The sequence below is a fragment of the Pelophylax lessonae genome (assembly GCF_965119305.1).
Source record: "Pelophylax lessonae genome assembly, chromosome: 9".
Classification (NCBI taxonomy): Eukaryota; Metazoa; Chordata; class Amphibia; order Anura; family Ranidae; genus Pelophylax; species Pelophylax lessonae.
Genome location: NC_138776.1, coordinates 22918198 through 22939249, shown reverse-complemented (window position 1 = coordinate 22939249; position 21052 = coordinate 22918198). Strand labels below are relative to the sequence as shown.

The 21052-nt window shown below is 43.3% G+C and overlaps 1 protein-coding gene across 1 annotated transcript in view; it reads left to right on the top strand.

The window, feature by feature from the left end:
* The window catches only part of HPSE2 (heparanase 2 (inactive)), a gene marked incomplete at both ends in the record, with an annotated part of 422804 nt that overhangs the window by 60047 nt on the left and 341705 nt on the right, over positions 1–21052 (top strand). Inside the window, one exon of the mRNA XM_082267677.1 lies at positions 14977–15138. Coding sequence (XP_082123803.1) covers positions 14977–15138 — 162 coding nt within the window. The remainder of the gene's footprint in view (positions 1–14976; positions 15139–21052) is intronic.

Below are 21052 nucleotides of genomic sequence, written 5' to 3'. Positions count from 1 at the left end.
TGCACTCTGCAAGTGCAGCAGTGACTGGACAAGGCCATCCAGCACCCAGGGCAAAAATGCTAACCTTCCCCCCCCCCTTCTCTTAAGGTTAGGGTCAGGGCACTCCCAACCCTGAAATAAACCACTGCGCCCAGGGCAACCATCCCTCCTGCCCACCCCTTGTCCCAGCCCTGAAGTGCAGTTGCTCCAGAGCAGCCTTTTTCAACCAGGGTGCCTTGTGGTTTCTTCAGGGGTGCCTTGGCAAATTTGCCAAAAAATGTATCAAGCATTGTATACAAGCCAGAAGGTGGACCTACCTTTTAAGTACACAACGCCAAGGGTTCTCATTACGCACCATTACAACTCTGTAGCAACCAATGACATCATCAGTTAATAAGGAGGATGTCTGTTGTCTCCACAGCATCCTTGTTTGACCCTCTTGTGCCCCTCTCCCTCAGCACTGGCGTCACATTAGCTGACGGATGGAGAGAAATAGAGGGAAAAGAGAAACATTGGAATACTAGTCAGTGCCAATGTGCAAAAGTGTATTTTCTTTGGAAGAATAAATCACCTCTAACATGGGGCTTCCTATGTTTAGATTTTGCTGCATTATGTAAAACTATTAGAATACGTTTTTTACATTTTAAATGGGATGCCTCGAGACTGTCCATCATTTTAAAGGGTGCCTTGAGATGGTCTATAAATATAGTGGGTGTCTCGACTGAAAAAAGGTTGAGAAAAACTGCTCCAGAGCTTAGTAAATGAGCAGAAGCTCAGCTGACTTCCATCATTGAATAATGTGCTAGCAAAAATACATTTTTTTTTTAAATTTCCCTTGCATGTGATTGGGTACTCTTTGCAAAGCGAAGGTTTACCTCATTTACCATACTCTGGAGCAACTGCTCTTGCAGAGTTCAACTTCACTTTGCAAAGTGCACAGTCTATTTGCCAGTGGCGGCCCGTCCATTAGGGGAGCAGGGGCGCCACCCCCCCCTATCCATGTATCCGGCCCCTTAATCGACATGCAGGGGCGCCACCCCCCTATCCATGCGTCTGGCCCCCTAATCTACATGCAGGGGCACCGCCCCCCTATCCATGCATCCGGCCCCCTAATCTACATGCAGGGGCACCGCCCCCCTATTCATGCGCCCGGCCCCCTAATCTACATGCAAGGGTGCCACCCCCCTATCCATGCGTCCGGCCCCTTAATCGACATGCAGGGGCGCCACCCCCCTATCCATGCGTCTGGCCCCCTAATCTACATGCAGGGGCACTGCCCCCCTATCCATGCATCCGGCCCCCTAATCTACATGCAGGGGCACCGCCCCCCTATTCATGCGCCCGGCCCCCTAATCTACATGCAAGGGCACCGCCCCCCTATACATGCAGGGGCTTTTTGCAAAGCGAAGGTTTACCTCATTTACTAATCTCTGGAGCAACTGCTCTTGCAGAGTTCAACTTCACTTTGCAAAGTGCACAGTCTTTTTGCCAGTGGCGGCCCGTCCATTAGGGGTGCAGGGGCGCGGCCCCCCCCTATCCATGCGTCCGGCCCCTTAATCGTCATGCAGGGGCGCCGCCCCCCTATCCATGCGTCCGGCCCCCTAATCTACATGCAGGGGCACCGCCCCCCTATCCATGCGTCCGGCCCCCTAATCTACATGCAGGGGCACCACCCCCCTATTCATGTGCCCGGCCCCCTAATCTACATGCAGGTGCGCCCCCCCTATCCATGCGTCCAGCCCCTTAATCGACATGCAGGGGTGCTGCCCCCCTATCCATGCGTCCAGCCCCCTAATCTACATGCAGGGGCACTGCCCCCCTATCCATGCTTCCGGCCCCCTAATCTACATGCAGGGGCGCCGCCCCCTATCCATGCGTCCAGCCCCTAATCTACATGCAGGGGCGCCGCCCCCCTATCCATGCGTCCAGTCCCCTAATCTACATGCAGGGTGCTGGACGCATGGATTCCAATTAGGGTTTATTTTTTTTAAGTAAAAAAGGGTAGGTTTGGGGCGCAGAGCACTGGGCCCTGAGCCCACCCAGTTGTGCGACAATAGCGAATGACTATTTGCTATTGCCACACTGATTCTCCTCCCGGCCAATGGGGAAGAGGGTCCTGAGACCTGTTTCCCAATTGGCCAAAGTAGAAGGCATCCTATTGGCGGAGGAGGAGACGGCTGCCGAGAGGGGACATGGAGGAGACTGAGGGGGGAAGCCGTCGCCACCTGTCAGTCTGGAGGAACAAGGTAAGTGAACTGGCGTTCGGGGGGGGGGGGGATATAGTGTGGACTGGACTCTGGAGTGACAGGGGGGTGGGGGGTCCGTGGCCAGGTCCATCTGGCCCCACCCTCGACCGATGGAGCACTAGCCGCCACAGACTATTTGCCAGTGGTGGCCCATCCATTAGGGGCGCGGCCCCCCTATCCATGCGTCCGGCCCCCTAATCTACATGCAGGGCACTGGATGCATGGATTCCAATGAGGGTTTTTTTTTTGAAGCACGTGATTAGAGCCTGAGGCTCTAAAAGGCTTCAAAAAAAGTGTGGGCTCGGTGCACAGAGCATTGCCCCCTGAGCCCACCTAGTTGTGTGACAATAGTAAATGAATATTTGCTATTGCCGCACTGATTCTCCTCCAGGCCAATCAGGAAGCGGGTCCTGAGACCTGTTTCCCAATTGGCCAAAGGAGAAGGCATCCTATTGGCGGAGGAGGAGGGAGGAGACGGCCGCCAAGAGGGGACATGGAGGAGACTGAGGGGGGAAGCCGACGCCGCCTGTCAGTCCGGAGGAACAAGGTGAGTGAACTGGCGCCCGGGGGGGAAGGGGGTTTATGGTGTGGACTGGACTCTGGAGTGACGGGGGGGGGGGGGGTCCATGGCCAAGCCGTCTATTGCCCCTCCCCCCCCGACCAATGGAGCACCAGCCGCCACTGCTATTTGCCTTTAGTAAATCAACTCCTTTTAGACGTGAACCGACCTTCTCAGGATGACGGGAGGTTGACAAGGAAAAATACAAATCATACTGAAATGTGTTGGGACATCGTGTAATCTTTCCTGAGAGGATTGGATGACAAAATAAAACAGTACAACATGAAGTGAAGGAAAAAAAGGATTCTTATGGATTTTGTCTTTATTGCCGGAACAGTCGGTGTTGGGTAATAACATCCTGTATAATAAATACTGAATAGAATATCTTATAGAAACAGAGAAAACTGGCCCGCGGGACTTTGAATGAGGTTGTGCTTAGTGGTTGGAGATCAAAGAATACATAATGCATGAGTAAAACAATAATTAGTTTTTATTGCATAATTGGACAAGTTGTATGAGTAAAATTCATAGCATGTACTACCATAGCACATGATATAGCTTAATAGCTAGTGTATGCGTATTAAACATATTATACAACATGAACAGTTATTCCATCACATCATAGTAAATATCTTGGTGGAGCCACTTGATTACATAAAAAATTGCATGAAAGTAGGATATATGACATCATGAACTGACGCGTTTCGGGAGCAGTATCTCCCTTCTTCAGAGATCAATATGATTCCAAATATATCTACAAGAAAATAAATTGTTGGAGTATGCAGTATAAAAAAAGAAAAAAACACGTTGTGCCGCCTTCTCACACTAGCCAATTTTTTCCATCAGTGTCTACCTACCTGTGAGTATTGAGCACTCTTTGGAGTTCTCATTATTGGATTAATAATTTTTTCTATTCAAAATGTCTCTTTCTTTTTTTCTTTTTTTATACTGCATACTCCAACAATTTATTTTCTTGTAGATATATTTGGAATCATATTGATCTCTGAAGAAGAGAGATACTGCTCCCGAAACGCGTCAGTTCATGATGTCATATATCCTACTTTCATGCAATTTTTTATGTAATCAAGTGGCTCCACCAAGATATTTACTATGATGTGATGGAATAACTGTTCATGTTGTATAATATGTTTAATACGCATACACTAGCTATTAAGCTATATCATGTGCTATGGTAGTACATGCTATGAATTTTACTCATACAACTTGTCCAATTATGCAATAAAAACGAATTATTGTTTTACTCATGCATTATGTATTCTCTGATCTCCAACCACTAAGCACAACCTCATTCAAAGTCCCGCGGGCCAGTTTTCTCTGTTTCTATATGCATTTAGGGATGGAGGTGTGCTTTGGTGGTAACCAGACCACTATTCTTTTTTGAATAGAATATCTTTAACCATTTCTGGACCAGGATTTGTCCCCTTAATGACCAGGCTATATTTTGCGATTCGGCTCTGCATTATTCTAACGGACAATTGTGCAGTCGTGCGACGATGTACCCAAATACAATTGATGTCCTTTTTTCCCACAAATAGAGCTTTCTTTTGGTGGTAATTGATCACCTGTGCGATTTTTATTTTTTGTGCTATAAACAAAAAAAGAGCGACAATTCTAAAAAAAAAAAAAAAAACAATATTTTTCACATTCTGCTATATAACGTTCCCCCCCCAAAAAAATGTAAAAATCTAAAATCTTTAACATTTTAGGCCAATTTGTTTTCTGCTACATATTTTTGGTAGAAAAAAATCGCAAAAAGTGTATTTTGATTGGTTTGCGCAAACGTTATCGCATCTACTAACTACGGGTAAGATTTATATAATTTTTATTGCTTTTTTTTTTTTTTTTTACTAGTTATGGCGGTGATCTGCGTTTTTTTTTTTTGTGGGACTGAAACATTGTGGTGGACATATTGGACCCCTAACTGACATTTTTGACACTTTTGGGGGTACCAGTGACATTACTACAGTAATCAGTGCAAACAATATGCACTGTTACTGTAATAATGACACTGGCAGGGAAGGGGGTTAACACAGTAAGTGATCAAAGGGTTAAATGTGTACCTAGGGGAGTGTTTCCAACTGTATGGGGGTTGGGCTTGTGAAATGATCATAGAGACGTGTGATCCTATATAAAAGGATCACAGGCGCTCTGTGATCATGCCAGAGAGAAGAACGGTCAGATGTGTTTACAACAGGTGACCGCACTTTTCTCTCAGCGGGGAGCGATCGCGGGTGTCAGGTGGCAATCAGAGCCGCCTGCCCCGTGCATCAGAGTCCCCGCTGACGAGTGGGACGGGAGCGTGCTCGCCCCCTAACTGCAGGCGCGCCACCGACGTAGACCTACGTCGGTTCACGCAGAAGGGGCAGCCTGCCGCAGTAAAACTGCGGTGGGCGGTCCCGAAGCAGTTAATGAAGAGAAATCAGTGGTCAGGCTGATTGTGGTCTTTAGATTGTATCGGAGAGGAATGATTTGGTATTGAGGTTGTGTTTTCGGAAATATGTTCATTGATAAAGTATGCCATTTTCCCCAATCCTTGTATGCCGCGTTTCCTATTCTCACCAATGTGTTTATAGCCTGCAGGTGTCACTATGTATGTTCCTGGAGAAGACGTCCATCAGTACTTTACATCACAGTCCTATACAAACACCATTCTGTGCTGTCATTATAGAACAGCAAACCTTGTAACGTATTTTTTTACTGGCTTAGGCACACTGGGGTTCATTTACTAAAAGCAAATAGACTGTTGCGCTCTACAAGTGCAGTTGCTCCAGAGCTTAGTAAATTAGATAAGGCTTCACTTTGCAAAGAATACTCAATCACATGCAAGGAAAACAGCATTTTTTGCTTGCACATGTTTGGATGATGATAGTCAGCAGAGCTTCTCCGCATTTACAGTGAGGGGAAAAAGTATTGGATCCCCTGCTGATTTCATACGTTTGCCCACTGACAAAGAAATGATCAGTTTCAATGATCAGTAATTTTAATGGCCGGTTTATTTTACCAATTTCCGGAAAAATGCATTTCAAAAAAGTTATAAATTGATTTCCATTTTAATGAGTGAAATAAGTATTTCATCCCCTATCAATCAGCAAGATTTCTGGCTCTCAGGCAATGTTCCCTCTAATTTTTTACTGTGCTGAGCAAATAAAAACATTTCTGAGAGCAAACCTTTAGACTGAGCAGTGGGGGGGGGGGACGTCAATGCAGAGTGACCAGCGTGCCCCCAATCAATGCAGAGTGACCAGCGTGCCCCCAATCAAAGCAGAGTGCCCACAGCATTGCCCCCAATCAATGCAGAGTGCCCACAGCATTGCCCCCAATCAATGCAGAGTGCCCACAGCCTTGCCCCCAGTCAATGCAGAGTGCCCACAGCATTGCCCCCAATCAATGCAGAGTGCCCACAGCATTGCCCCCAATCAATGCAGAGTGCCCACAGCATTGCCCCAATCAATTGCAGAGTGCCCACAGCATTGTCCCTAATCAATGCAGAGTGCCCAAAGCATTGCCCCCAATCAATGCAGAGTGCCCACAGCATTGCCCCCAATCAATGCAGAGTGCCCACAGCATTGCCCCCAATCAATGCAGAGTGCCCACAGCATTGCCCCACTCAATTGCAGAGTGCCCACAGCATTGCCCCCAATCAATGCAGAGTGCCCACAGCATTGCCCCCAATCAATGCAGAGTGCCCACAGCATTGCCCCCAATCAATTGCAGAGTTCCCACAGCATTGCCCCCAATCAATTGCAGAGATGCCAGCGTTCCCCCACGAGACCCCCCCCCCAACCGCGAGACCCATGCACTTAGCTCACGGCAGCTTCTCTTCAGTCACAGCGTCCCTCGCGTCTCCTCAGTCCTCCCGCCTCCTCCTCGGACCTCGGCCAATGGCATGGGGTGGTTTGCCTTTCGGATTGGCCAGGAGGAGGATCCGTGTGACAATAGCAAATTTTTATTCGCTATTGTCACACAATGGGCGGGCTCTCGGGGCGCACTGCTCACTACCTCACCGTCTTCACGCGGCTGCGCGGTCTGAATTTGTGCTGCGCCGGACCGTCAATTAGACTGCTGTGCATTTGTGCGCAGATTAAAGGGAACATTGCTCTCAGGTGTCTTCTATACAGGTAATGAGCTGAGATAAGAAGGAGTAAAGGGAGTGCTCCTAATCTCAGCTTGTTACCTGTATAAAAGACACCTGTCCACAGAAGCAATCAATCAATCAATCAAATTCCAATCTCTCCACCATGGCCAAGACCAAAGAGCTGTCCAAGGATGTCAGGGACAAGATTGTAGACCTACACAAGGCTGGAATGGGCTACAAGACCATCGCCAAGAAGCTTGGTGAGAGGGTGACAAAAGTTGGTGTGATTATTCGCAAATCTAAGAAACACAAAATAACTGTCAATCTCCCTTAGTCTCTGGCTCTATGCAAGATCTGAACTCATGGAATTTCAATGATCATGAGAACAGTGAGGAATCAGCCCAGAACTACACAGGAGAACCTTGTCAATCAGGTAAGGCAGCTGGGCCCATAGTCACCAAGAAAACAATTAGTAACACACTACGCCGTAAAGGACTGAAATCCTGCAGCGCCAGCAAGTTCCCCCTGCTCAAGAAAGCCCATGTACAGGTCCTTCTGAAGTTTGCTAATGAACATCTGAATGATTCAGAGGAGAATTGGGTGAAAGTGTTGTGGTCAGATGAGATCTTTGGCATCAACTCAACTCACTGTGTTTGGAGGAGGAGGAATTCTGCCTTTGATCCCAAGAACACCATTCCCACCGTCAAACATGGAGGTGGAAACATTATGCTTTGTGAGTGTTTTTCTGCTAAGGGGATAGGACAACTTCACCGCATCACAGGGACGATGGACGGAGCCATGTGCTGTCAAATCTTGGGTGAGAACCTCTTTCCCTCAGCCAGGGAATTGAATATGGGTCGTGGATGGGTATTCCAGGATCACAATGACCCAAAACACATGGCCAGGGCAACAAAGGAGTGGCTCAAGAAGAAACACCTTAGGGTCCTGGAGTGGCCTAGCCAGTCTCCAGATCTTAACCACTTTACCGCTGAGTACTGGAATAGTACTGCGGCAAAGTGGCACGATCCCGTCTGACGACGTAGACCTACGTCGCCAGACTCCTCCCCTGTAGGCGGCGCTCGCGCGCCGCCGGAGGCGCGCTCCCGCTGTTTTCATTCACAGCGGGAGTCGGGCCAGGGGAGGAGCAGCGGCGATCGCCGCTGCTCTGCCCCGATCGTCGGGGATCTAGTGTGGAGATCCGCCCGCCTGTGTAAACACAAGCTGGCGGATCTCCTCAGTGACAGGGAGTGACAGATCGGAGTGTTCAGCATAGCTGGACATCCGATCTGTCCCTGTCTCACACAGTCACCTCCCCCCACACACGTTAGTAAGCACCAGGCATACATTAACCCCTCCCTCTCCAATAAAATTAACCCCTTCCCTGCCAGTGTCATTTTTACAGTAACAGTGCATATTTATAGCACTGATTACTGTAGTAATGTCACTGGTACCCCCAAAAGTGTCAAAAATGTCAGTCAAGGGTCCGATCTGTCCGCCGCAATGTCGCAGTCCCGCAAAAAAAAATCGCAGATCACCGCCATTACTCGTTAAAAAAAAAACACCAAAAATGACATAAATCTTTCCCTTTGTTAGTAAACGCAATAACTTTTGCGCAAACCAATCAAAATACGCTTATTGCGATTTTTTTTACCAAACATAGGTAGCAGAAAACAAATTGGCCAAAAATTTTTAAAAAAATTGGTTTTTACATCTTTTTTGGGGGGAATTTCATACAAAAAAATGTTAAAATTATTGTTATTTTTTCAAAATAAATGCTCTTTTTTTGTTTATAGCACAAAAAGTAAAAATCGCACAGGTGATCAAATACCACCAAAAGAAAGCTCTGTTTGTGGGAAAAAAAGGACGTCAATTTCGTTTGGGTACGGCATCGCACGACCGCGCAATTGTCAGTTAAAGTCGCACAGCGCCGAATCGCAAAAAGTGGCCCAGACGTAAGACAGCAAAATGCTCTAGTGGTAAAGTGGTTAATCCCATAGAAAATATGCGGAGGGAGCTGAAGGTTCGAGTTACCAAACATCAGCCTCCAAACCCTGACTTGGAGAAGATCTGCAAAGAGGAGTGGAAGAAAATCCGTCCTGAGATGTGTGAAAATCTGGTGGCCAACAACAAGAAACGTCTGACCTCTGTGACTGCCAACAAGAGTTTTGTCACCAAATACTCAGTCATGTTTTGCGAAGGGGTCAAATACTTACAGTATTTGTCTCATTAAAATGCAAATTAATGTATAACTTTTTTAAAATGCGTTTTTCTGGATATTTTTGTTGTTATTCTGTCTCTCACTGTTAAAATAAACCCACCAATAAAATTATAGACTGATGATTTCTTTGTCAGTGGGCAAATGTACAAAATCAGCAGGGGATCAAATACTTTTTCCCCCTCACTGTACTAAGCGCTGGAGCAACTGCAAAGTGCGCAGTCTATCTGCCTTTAGTAAATCAACCCCAAGGACTCTTTATTTAACCGCTTGCTGACCAGCTGCCATAGTTTTACGGCCGCAAGTTGATTCTGTCCCGCAAAACGACGTACCTGTACCTCGCTTTGCGGGACCACTAGTGGAGGTGCGCGCGCCCATTCGCCACAGGGGAAGCTGATCAGCGGGTCCGGCGGCTGCGATTGCCGCTGGGCACCCACGATCGCTCCCCGTGGAGACAGAACAGCAGCCTGCGGTTGTAAACACGGCAGACCGCTGTTCTGTCAGTTATGAACACAGGGATCCTCTTATTTAGGAACACGGATCTCTGTGTTCATGCAGCAAGCCCATCCCCTACATCAGGGATCCTCAAACTACGGCCCTCCAGCTGTTGCAGAACTACACATTCCATGAGGCATTGTAAATCTCTGACATTCACAGACATGGCTAGGCATGATGGGAATTGTAGTTCCTCAACAACTGGAGGGCCATAGTTTGAAGACCCCTGCCCTACCCAGTTAGAAAGCACCCCCTAGGTACACATTTAACCCTTTGAGCACCCCTCGGTTAACCCCTTCCCTGCCAGTGTCATTATTACAGTACAGTATTTTTAGCACTGATTACTGTAGTAAGGTCACTGGTCCCCCCAAAAGTGGCAAAAATGTCAGTTAGGTGTCCGATCTGTCCGCTGCAATGTCGCAGTCCCGCTAAAAATGGCAGATCGCCACCATTACTAGTAAAATAATTTAAAAAATGACATAAATCTTTCCCCTAGTTTGTAGACGCGATAACATTTGCGCAAACCAATCAAAATACGTTTATTGGGATTTTTTTTTACCAAAAATATGTAGCAGAATACAAATTGGCCTAAACTGATAAAAAAATTAAATTTTTAAAAATTTTTTATTGGGAATGTTTTATAGCAGAAAGTATAAAGTGTTTTTTTCAGAATTGTCGCTCTTTTTTTGTTTATAGTGCAAAATCTAAAAACCGCAGAGGTGATCAAATACCATCGAAAGAAAGCTCTGTTTGTGGGGGAAAAAAGGGACATGAATTGTATTTGGGTATGGTGTTGCACGACTGCGCAATTGTCAGTTAAAGCAACGCAGTGCCGAATCGCAAAAAAATGGCCTGGTCATTAAGGGGGTAAATCCTTCTGGAGCTAAAGTGGTTAAAATGCGTTTTTCTGGATATTTTTGTTGTTATTCTGTCCCTCACTGTTAAAATAAATCTGCCATTAAAATTATAGACTGATCAATTCTTTGTCAGTGGGCAAACGTACAAAATCAGCAGGGGGTCAAATACTTTTTTCCTTTACTGTACTAAGCTTTGGAGCAACTGCACTTTGCAAAGTGCACAGTCTATTTGCCTTTAGTAAATCAGCCTTTTTGTTTAAATTGGAATCTTATATAAACATTTGTGTGTTCCGCGCATTCGGCTGCAGAGCTGACTATATGATTTAAGTTAATAAGTCTTCCTGACATAAAGTTTGTAGTTCAAGGCTCCATGCACACTCAGAGTTGTATAAAGTACTCAAAACCCATACTTGAGTAAAAGTACAAGTGCTCGATCAAAAAGTGACTTGAGTAGAAGTGGAAGTGCTCGATCAAAAAGTGACTTGAGTAGAAGTACTAAAGTATTCAACATTTTTTGTACTTAAGTATTACAAGTAGCTTTTTTTAAAATGTTGCTACTCAAGTACTGAAAGTAAAAGTACAAGTACTGTGTTATGTAGTTATTAAAGAAAGAAGTCAAAAGTTTGAACATCATATTGTTTTTTATTATTTCAAATGCAGCTTTTATTTATACATACAGTAGCATTTATTTTCGTATGCGCTGATAATACACATTTTTTTGAGCTTCATGAAACCTGCCATCTACTGTTCTGGCAGTGGTAATTTTTATAATTGTAACGAGTAACTATGCAGCACAAAAAAAAATATTGGAGTAGAAGTATTGAAATCATCGAAAAAATGTAGTGAAGTAAAAGTGGAAGTAGGAGAAAAAAATTCTACTCTAGGAAAGTACAGATACCGCCTTTCCGTACTTAAGTACAGTAGTGAAGTAGTGCTACTTAGTTACTATACATCTCTGTGTACACTGGGCAGTTCCCTTGGCAGAAAACATTTATAGAGGGTTTTTTGTAGAGTTTAGGAGAGTTTTGCATTTGTTCTGCCAGAAAGCTCTATTTAGAAACGCAAACTATAAGTGTCGGTTCACACTATGGCGATCCGACTTCGGGGGCGACCTGTGAAGTCGCGTGCACCACGACTTCGGCGCGACTTGCACGGACTTCACATAATGGAAGTCAATGCAAGTCGCTCCGAGGTCGCCCCAAAGTAGTACAGGACCTATTTTCTAAGTCGGGGCGACTTGAGTCGCTCCTATTAGAACGGTTCCCGTAGGACAGAATGGACCGCGACTTGTCAGGCTGACAAGTCGCGGTAGTGTGAACCGGGACTAAGGTTTTTTTTTCCCTGCCTCTATATATGCCTGTAATTGTCCTAATGTAAATGGCCACATAGGATAACATTGATCTGCTTCTACAGGCAAAACACAAAACTCCTGTAGAAGCAGCGATTTTGAACCACTTTACGACCGTCCGCCGCAGTTATACTGTATAGGTCGGTCGTTCGTCTGCAGATAGGGGGCGAGCGCGTGCCGCCGCTGGCGCACTCCCACCTCCGCTCGTCAACGGGGCTGCCGTTGCACGGGGCAGGCGGCTCCGATTGTCGCCGGCCACTCGTGATCGCTCCCCGCTGAGAGAGAAGTACGGTCAGCTATTGTAAACGGTCTGTTATTCTTTCTGTAATGATCACAGAGCGCCGTTGATTCCTCCTATTTAGGATCACAGGTCTCCGTGTTGATTCCACAAGTCCCTCCCCTAGGCTCACACTTAACTCTTTGATCGCCCCTGGGTTAACCCCTTCCCTGCCAGTGTCATTATTACGGTAACAGTGCGTATTTTTAGCTCGGATTACTGCAGTAATGTCACTGGTCCCCCCAAAAGTGTAAAAAATGTCAGTCAAGGGTCCGATCTGTCCACCGCAATGTCGCAGCAACGCAAAAAATTAAAGATCGCCGCCATTACTAGTAAAAAAAAAAAACAAAACAATAAAAATGACATAAATCTTTCCCGTAGTTTGTAGACACGATAACTTTTGCGCAAACCGATCAAAATACGCTTATTGCGTTTTTTTTTTTTTTTACCAAAAATATGTAGCAGAAAACAAATTGGCCTAAAATGTTAAAAAATTTAGATTTTTAATTTTTTTTTGAGAATGTTATATAGCAGAATGTGAAAAATATTGTTTTTTTTTTTTTTTTCAGAATTGTCGCTCTTGTTTTGTTTATAGCGCAAAAAATAAAAATCGCACAGGTGATGACATACCACCAAAAGAAAGCTCTATTTGTGGTTAAAAAAGGACTTCAATTTTATTTGGGTACAGCGCCGCATGACTGCGCAATTGTCCGTTAACCTCCCTGGCGGTATGATTATGTCAGGAATTATATACCAAAAGCGGTACAATTTTTTTCATGGAAATTTGGCGTTATGTATTATAGGCCTACAATTCTTAGTAATTACTGACTTAAACCTGACCAAAACAAGAGTCTAGTAGACATCCCAGATGTGATAACTTTGAAACACAAACGCATGAATTATAATCTAATCAATAATATACTTTTATTATATAATATATAATATATATACTGTATATATATATATATATATATATATATATATATATATATATATATATATATATATATATATATATAAATATGTGTGTATATATATATATATATATATGTGTGTGTGTGTATATATATATATATATATGTGTGTGTGTGTATATATATATATATATATATATATATATATATGTGTGTGTGTGTGTATATATATATATTTATATATATATATATATAATATAAATGTTACGTGTTTGTGTTTTGTGCAACATTTGAATCGCCAGGAGAAGGTAAGGGACAGCGCTGCACGCTCTGAACATCTACCCCGAGCGTGACTCAGGGGATACCGATAGTAGCAGGAAAAATCCACCCCGAGTCACGCTCGGGGATACCGCTAAGGGGGTTAAAGTAATGCAGTGCGGAATCGCAAAATATGGCCTGGTCATTAAGGGGGCAAATCCTTCCGGTCTAGAAGTGGTTAACCCAGTGTGCATGGACCCTAAGTGATACATTGGGGTTGATTTACTTGATTTAAAGGTAAATAGACTGTGCACTTTGCAAATTGCAGTTGTACTCTACAAGTGCAGTGGCTCCAGAGCTTAGTAAATGAGGTAAAAAGCTTCACTTTGCAAAGAATACCCAATTAGATACAAGAAAAATTAAAAAAAAAAAGCATTTTTGCTTGCACATGATTGGATGATGGAAGTCAGCAGAGATTCCGCCCATTTACTAAGCTCTGGAGCAACTGCACTTTCAAAGTGCACAGTCTATTTGCCTTTAGTAAATCAACCCCAATGCATTGGTTGATGTATTGGATGATGCAAGCTTTGGGGATCATATGCTCCTTTCTCACACTTTAGAAAGGGATATAAAGTATATACAATATTGTAGTAAACCAATGTTTTTTGTTTTCTATTAAACCTGCAAGGCAAAGTTAGAATGTGCTTGTATGCATCACATACTAGCAGATTATGGGAAACTTGCCTAAAAATGAAGCCCTCCAGTTGTTCGCTGTCACTGCACTGACAGGGCTTCCGTCTTCACCTGGTCTTCCTTCCTGGGTTGGTGGGCTCCAGGCCTTTGATTGGGCGAGCCACAATGGCATCACTCCCGCGCATGCGCAGAGGAGCCGCTGTTCAGGGCACAGGGCTCTGGAGGAACGGCACAGTTATGCCACCAGCAGCTTCCCAAATAAATATCTCCTAAACAGTGCAGGTTTAGGAGATATTTACTGTACCTAAAAGTAAGCCTTATCATAGGCTCACTTATAGATAAAAATCAACCAAGTTTCCTACAATGGAAGAAGGGACAAAAGATCCTCAGAGCTCACATCTTTAATAACTTAAAGCGGAGTTCCACCCAAAAGTGAAACTTCCACTCATTTCCCCCCCCCCCTCCGGTGCCACATTTGGCACCTTTCTGGGGGGAGGGGGGAAGGGGTACCTGTTTTTGACAGGTACCCTTCCGCACTTCTGGGAGATGGCGCCGCACTGCTGTCCCTTGGAAGTTTGGCCCCCTCCTCCTTTTTCCGCTGCCAGCCAATCCGAATGGGAAGTGCGCTTCGCGCATGCGCAGTAGGGACCCGCCCGTGAAGCCCCAAGGCTTCACTGCTGGGTTCCCTTACAGGCAACGGCGGCAGCACCTTACAGCCGATGGAAACATCGGCTGCGGTGCCGACATCACTGGACTCCGGGACAGGTAAGTGTCCTAATATTAAAAGTTTTATATTTAATTTTTGGAGGGGGAGGGGGGGGTGGACTCCGCTTTAAGTTAACTAATAAAAAATTAAAATAAAAGGCTAACCAATAAAAGTTCTCTTTTAAGCTTCAAGATTCCCTCATTGATCGGTGGCTTTCATGGGACAAGTCTTTACTTCTGATGTGTCCTATCAGAAAAGAGCATTTTATAATAATTCAGAGCTGACTGAACATTACAATGAATACAATGTGTCTTCCTTTCTTGTCCTGTGCAGACATTGTCCGCAGTGACATCTCTCTGGACAAACAGAAAGGATGTAAAATAGCCCAGCACCCGGACACCATGCTGGAGCTGCAGAGAGAGAAGGCGGCACAGATGCATCTGGTGCTACTGAAGGAACATTTCTCCAACACCTACAGCAACCTGACACTAACAGGTAAGGACTCAACATATAGTACTACTTACCATGTTGTAATGTATAGTACCATAACTAATCTACCGCACCACTTACCTTGTATAGTACCATGTGTAATGTATAGTACCATAACTAATCTACCGCACCACTTACCGTGTATAGTACCATGTGTAATGTATAGTACCATAACTAATCTACCGCACCACTTACCGTGTATAGTACCATGTGTAATGTATAGTACCATAACTAATCTACCGCACCACTTACCGTGTATAGTACCATGTGTAATGTATAGTACCATAACTAATCTACCGCACCACTTACCATGTATAGTACCATGTGTAATGTATATTACAATAAATTATCTACCACACCACTTACCATGTATAGTACCATGTGTAATGTATAGTACCATAACTAATCTACCGCACCACTTACCGTGTATAGTACCATGTGTAATGTATACTACCATAACTTATCTACCACACCACTTACCATGTATAGTACCATGTGTAATGTATACTACCATAACTAATCTACCGCACCACTTACCATGTATAGTACCATGTGTAATGTATAGTACCATAACTAATCTACAACACCACTTACCGTGTATAGTACCATGTGTAATGTATAGTACCATAATTAATCTACCGCACCACTTACCATGTATAGTACCATGTGTAATATATAGTACCATAACTAATCTACCGCACCACTTACCATGTATAGTACCATGTGTAATGTGTAGTACCATAACTAATCTACCGCACCACTTACCATGTATAGTACCATGTGTAATGTATAGTATCATAACTAATCTACTGCACCACTTACCGTGTATAGTACCATGTGTAATGTATAGTACCATAACTAATCTACAGCACCACTTACCGTGTATAGTACCATGTGTAATGTATAGTACCATAATTAATATACTGCACCACTTACCATGTATAGTACCATGTGTAATGTATAGTACCATAACTAATCTACCGCACCACTTACCATTTATAGTAAGTACCATGTGTAATGTATAGTACCACTTACTATGAATAGTACCATGTGTAATGAATAGTACAATGTGTAATGTATAGTACTAGGTGTAATATATAGTATCCTACATAACATATAGTACCATTTCCCATGTATGGTACTATGTGTAATGTATAGTACCACTTACTATGAATAGTACCATGTATAATGAATAGTACCATGTATAATGAATAGTACCATGTGTAATGAATAGTACAATGTGTAATGTATAGTACCAGGTGTAATATAAAGTATCATACATAACATATAACCAACATATGTATGGTACTATGTGTAATGTATAGTACCATGTACAGCAAACTAGCCTAAATTTGACTTGTATCTTTGTGCAGACTTTTGGCAAAATCAGTGAGTCAATCACACAAACAGGAAATTACATTTCTGGGGGGCGTTCTGTAGACCACCTGTGTACAGAACGCCTCTAGGTTGCCATATTGTATTTTACAGAAAATTACAGTGGGTGCCGATTGAAAAGATAATTGTTAAAAAAAATTCCATTGCAATATGACTTGCGTCGCAATTGTGTATGTTATATATATATTTATTTTTTTCATTTGTTATTTTTTCCCGCAAAAGTAGAGCAACCCTTTAAGTATGAGTTCAGTTGTACAAATATATATATATATATATTTTTTTCTTTCTTTTTTTTTTTCCCCTTTTTTGTTTATTGAGGGATAGACATTTTTCTTTGTGAATTTATATTGATAAAGCTGCCATAGTAGTAGATAATCATACAAGATTGGTCATGGATTTTCTACCCTGGGCTCCAGTTATCAATAAATAGCAATAATAGTTTTTTGTATTCTATGGTTTAGAGATCTGTTCCAGCTTTTGTGCTTTTTTTTCATTTTTGAAAATATATTTCTTTTATTTTGTATTTTCGTAGAGGTTAAAGAAATCAATTCTAAAAATATTAATTTAAACCCGCGCTCTCAATCAAAGGAATATATAAAAAGTGATAAAAAAATGAGATATATAAGAATGTATGATCAAAATGTAATGCAGCTGCTGTTGCGCTAAGTAAAAACTTAGAGAGGTTGTAAAATCAAAATTAAAACAGCGCTAGCATGTATACAATTGAATATAAAAACTAAGACATTAATATTATAATGTGCAAATAGTGCTATAAATATATGCAAATGAGTAAATCTATTTAAGTGAAAAAAAGTCCTTTCATTAAAGTGATCACTAAAATCTAAAGTGCTCCAGTGCAGAAATTAACCACTTTACCACTAGAGGATTTTGCTGTCTTCCGTCCAGGCCACTTTTTGCGATTCGGCGCTGTGCGAATTTAACTGACAATTGCGCGGTCGTGCGACGCCGTACCCAAACTAAATTTACGTCCTTTTTTTCCCACAAACAGAGCTTTCTTATGGTGGTATTTGATCACCTGTGCGATTTTTACTTTTTTTTTTTTAAACAAAAAAAGAGCGTACATTTTGAAAAAACAACATTTTTCACATTTTTTTTTATATGAAATTCCCCCCAAAAAAATGTAAAAATCTAAATTTTTTTTTACATTTTTGGCCAATTTGTTTTCTGCTACATATGTTTGGTAAAAAAAAATCACAATAAGCGTATTTTGATTGGTTTGCGCAAAAGTTATCGCGTTTACTAACTAAGGGAAAGATTTCTGTCATTTTTGGTGTTTTTTTTTAACGAGTAATGGTGGCGATCTGCGATTTTTTTTGCGGGACTGCGACATTGCGGCGGACAGATCGGACCCTTGACTGACATTTTTGACACTTTTGGGGGTACCAGTGACATTACTGCAGTAATCAGTGCTATATATATGCACTGTTACTGTAAAAATGACACTGGCAGGGAAGGGGTTAATTTTATTGGAGAGGGAGGGGTTAATGTATGCCTGGTGCTTACTAACATGTGTGGGGGGAGGTGACTGAGAGACACAAGGACAGATCCAGGGTTCAGCTATGCTGAACCCTGCAATCTGACCCTGCCTGTCACTTAGGAGATCCGCCTGCTTGTGTTTACACAAGCAGGCAGATCTCCACACTAGATCCCCGACGATCGGGGAAGAGCAGCGGCGATCGCCTCTGCTCCTCCCCTGGCCCGACTCCCGCTGTGACTGAATACAGCGGGAGCGAGCCTCCGGCGGCGCGCGCGCGCCGCCGAGAAAGGGGAGAGTCCGATGACGTAGATCTATGTCGCCAGACGATAACAGACCACTTTGCCGCAGTACTATCAACGTAAGCAGACGGCAAGTGGTTAAAGTACAAATTGCTCCAGTGCAGAAATTAAAGTACAAAGTGCTTCAGGTGACGGTGATCCCTCTCGGTTCCCCACTCACCAGAACTGCAGATATAAATGGCCTGAGATCAATGGGATATTGCACAAGGAGTTCTTCTGTAGGATGCCGTGTAGTACCAGGTGTTTTCCTATATAGAGCTGGTCCTAGTCACCTCCATGTACCCCAGATTGAAAAAGAAAGGCCGCATATGGTGAAGTGCATTTTTAAACGATTTATTGAAATACTCCAAGTGGAGAAAACATACTCACAAACGGGGATAAAAAACGAGCAGTGTATAAGTTACAAATTCTTGTGGTCCCCGCTATTCGCGTGCGTTCCACGGCCGATCCAGGAAGTGTAACCGGAAATGACGATGCGTCAGAGCCGTACCGGAAGTGCGTCAACGCGTTTTGCCCACCTACTGGGCGTTTTCAAAGATCTCTTCCATATGAATATGTCATATTTACCTTTTGCATCCAGCAAGTTGTGGGTGTGTGCCTACTACACAATTTCTGGGATCTGATTGAATGCTGTGCTGTGAATAGTCCATAATGTGAACTGCCCGTGAAGATCAAACACACCCAGTTGGATGTCTAAGAGGAAGGATGCACATCTCCTATATGTCTTTTTTAATATCTGAGTAATATCATTGTTTTCAGAGTTCTGAAGAATCGGGGGTAGTAACTAGACTGCAGAGAAGGCAAGGGCAGGAATTCACAGAAACCAAAGAATCCACAAAATATATATATATATTTTTTTTAAGTCGGACCCAATTTATGATTTTTCTTTTTGTTTTGGTTTTTGTAAATCATGTGCAGCGATCAGTTCACATTGGGGTTGATTTATTAACCACTTTAGCCCCGGAGGATTTGGCTGCTCAATGACTAGGCCCTATTTTGCGATTCAGCACTGCGTGACTTTAACGGAACAATTGCGCGGTCGTGCGACGCTGTACCCAAACAAAATTGACGTCCTTTTTTCCCACAAACAGAGCTTTCTTTTGGTGATATTTGATCACAATTTTTTAAAAAAATAACAATATTTTTCACATTTTTTATATGAAATTCTCAAAAAAAAAATGTAAACATCAAAAATTTTTAACATTTTAGGCCAATTTGTTTTCTGCTACATATTTTTGGTAAAAAAAAAATCACACAATAAGCGCATTTTGATTGGTTTGTGCAAAAGTTATTGCGTTTATTAACTACGGGAAAGATTTATGTCATTTTTATTGTTTTTTTTTTTTTTACTAGTAATGGCGGCGATCTGCGGTTTTTTTTTGTGGGACTGCGACATTGCAGCGGACAAATCGGACCCCTAACTGACATTTTAGACACTTTTGGGGGTACCAGTGACATTACTACAGTAATCAGTGCTTAAAATATGCACTGTTACTGTAAAAATGACACTGGCAGGGAAGGGGTTAACTGTACTGGTGATCAAGGGGTTAAATGTGTCCCTAGGGGCATGATTCTAACTGTCAAGGGGTGTGGCTTGTGAAGTTATCACAGAGACATGCGATCCTATATAGCAGGATCACATAGCCTCTGTGATCACTTCAGGGAGAATGACAGACGGCTCTGTTTACATCAGCCGTCTGTTCTTCTCTCTCTGCTGCGGGAGATCGCGAGTGGCCGGCGGCCATCGGAGCCGCCGGTCACACGCGCTGGCTCCCCAGCTAACGAGCGGGGTGGCGGGAGCGAGCCTCCCCCTACAGTCTCCTGAGCGAGCGACGTAGGGCTACGTCGCCCAGCAGTGGCTGAGTGCCGCAGTAAATGTACGGTGGGCGGGGTTGAAGTGGTTAAAACTAGAGAGTGCAAAATCTGGTGCAACTGTGCATGGTAGCTAATCAACTTCTCACTTCAGCTTGTTCAGTTAAGCCTTGACAATAAAACCTGGAAGCTGTTTCTATGTAGAGCTACACCAGATTTTGCACTCTCCAATTTTAGTAAATCAATTCCATTGTCTATTCTCCAATCTCTTCTCTGGTCTATTCTCTGATCTATTCTCCAATCTCTTCTCTGGTCTATTCTCTGATCTATTCTCCAATCTATTCTCCGGTCAATTCTCCGATCTATTCTCCGATCTATTTTCCGGTCTATTCTCTGGTCTATTCTCCGATCTATTTTCCGGTCTATTCTCTGGTCTATTCTCTAATTTGTTCTCCAATTTCTTCTCTGATCTATTCTCCGATCTAAATTCTCTTATCTATTCTTCAGTCCATTCTCTGATCTATTCTTCAGTCCATTCTCTGGTCGATTTTCCGATCTATTCTCCGGTCTATTCTCTGATGTATTCTCTGGCCTATTCTCTGATCTATTCTCCGGTTGATTTTCCAATCTATTCTCTGATGTATTCTCTGATCTATTCTCCGGTTGATTTTCCGATCTATTCTCTGGTCTATTCTCCAATCTGTTCTCTGATACATTCTCTGATCTGTTATCTGATCTATTCTCCAGTAGGGATGATCGAATGGTTCGGGTCAACCATCGGTTCGACCTGAACATTGACTGTTCGAAATTCGGCCGAATTCCGAACTTTTTGCGGAAAAAGTTCGGAAATTCGGCAACCGGAACCAACCAAAATGCAATGGGACAGGAACTGGGCTTTAAAAGCCAGTGATTGGAC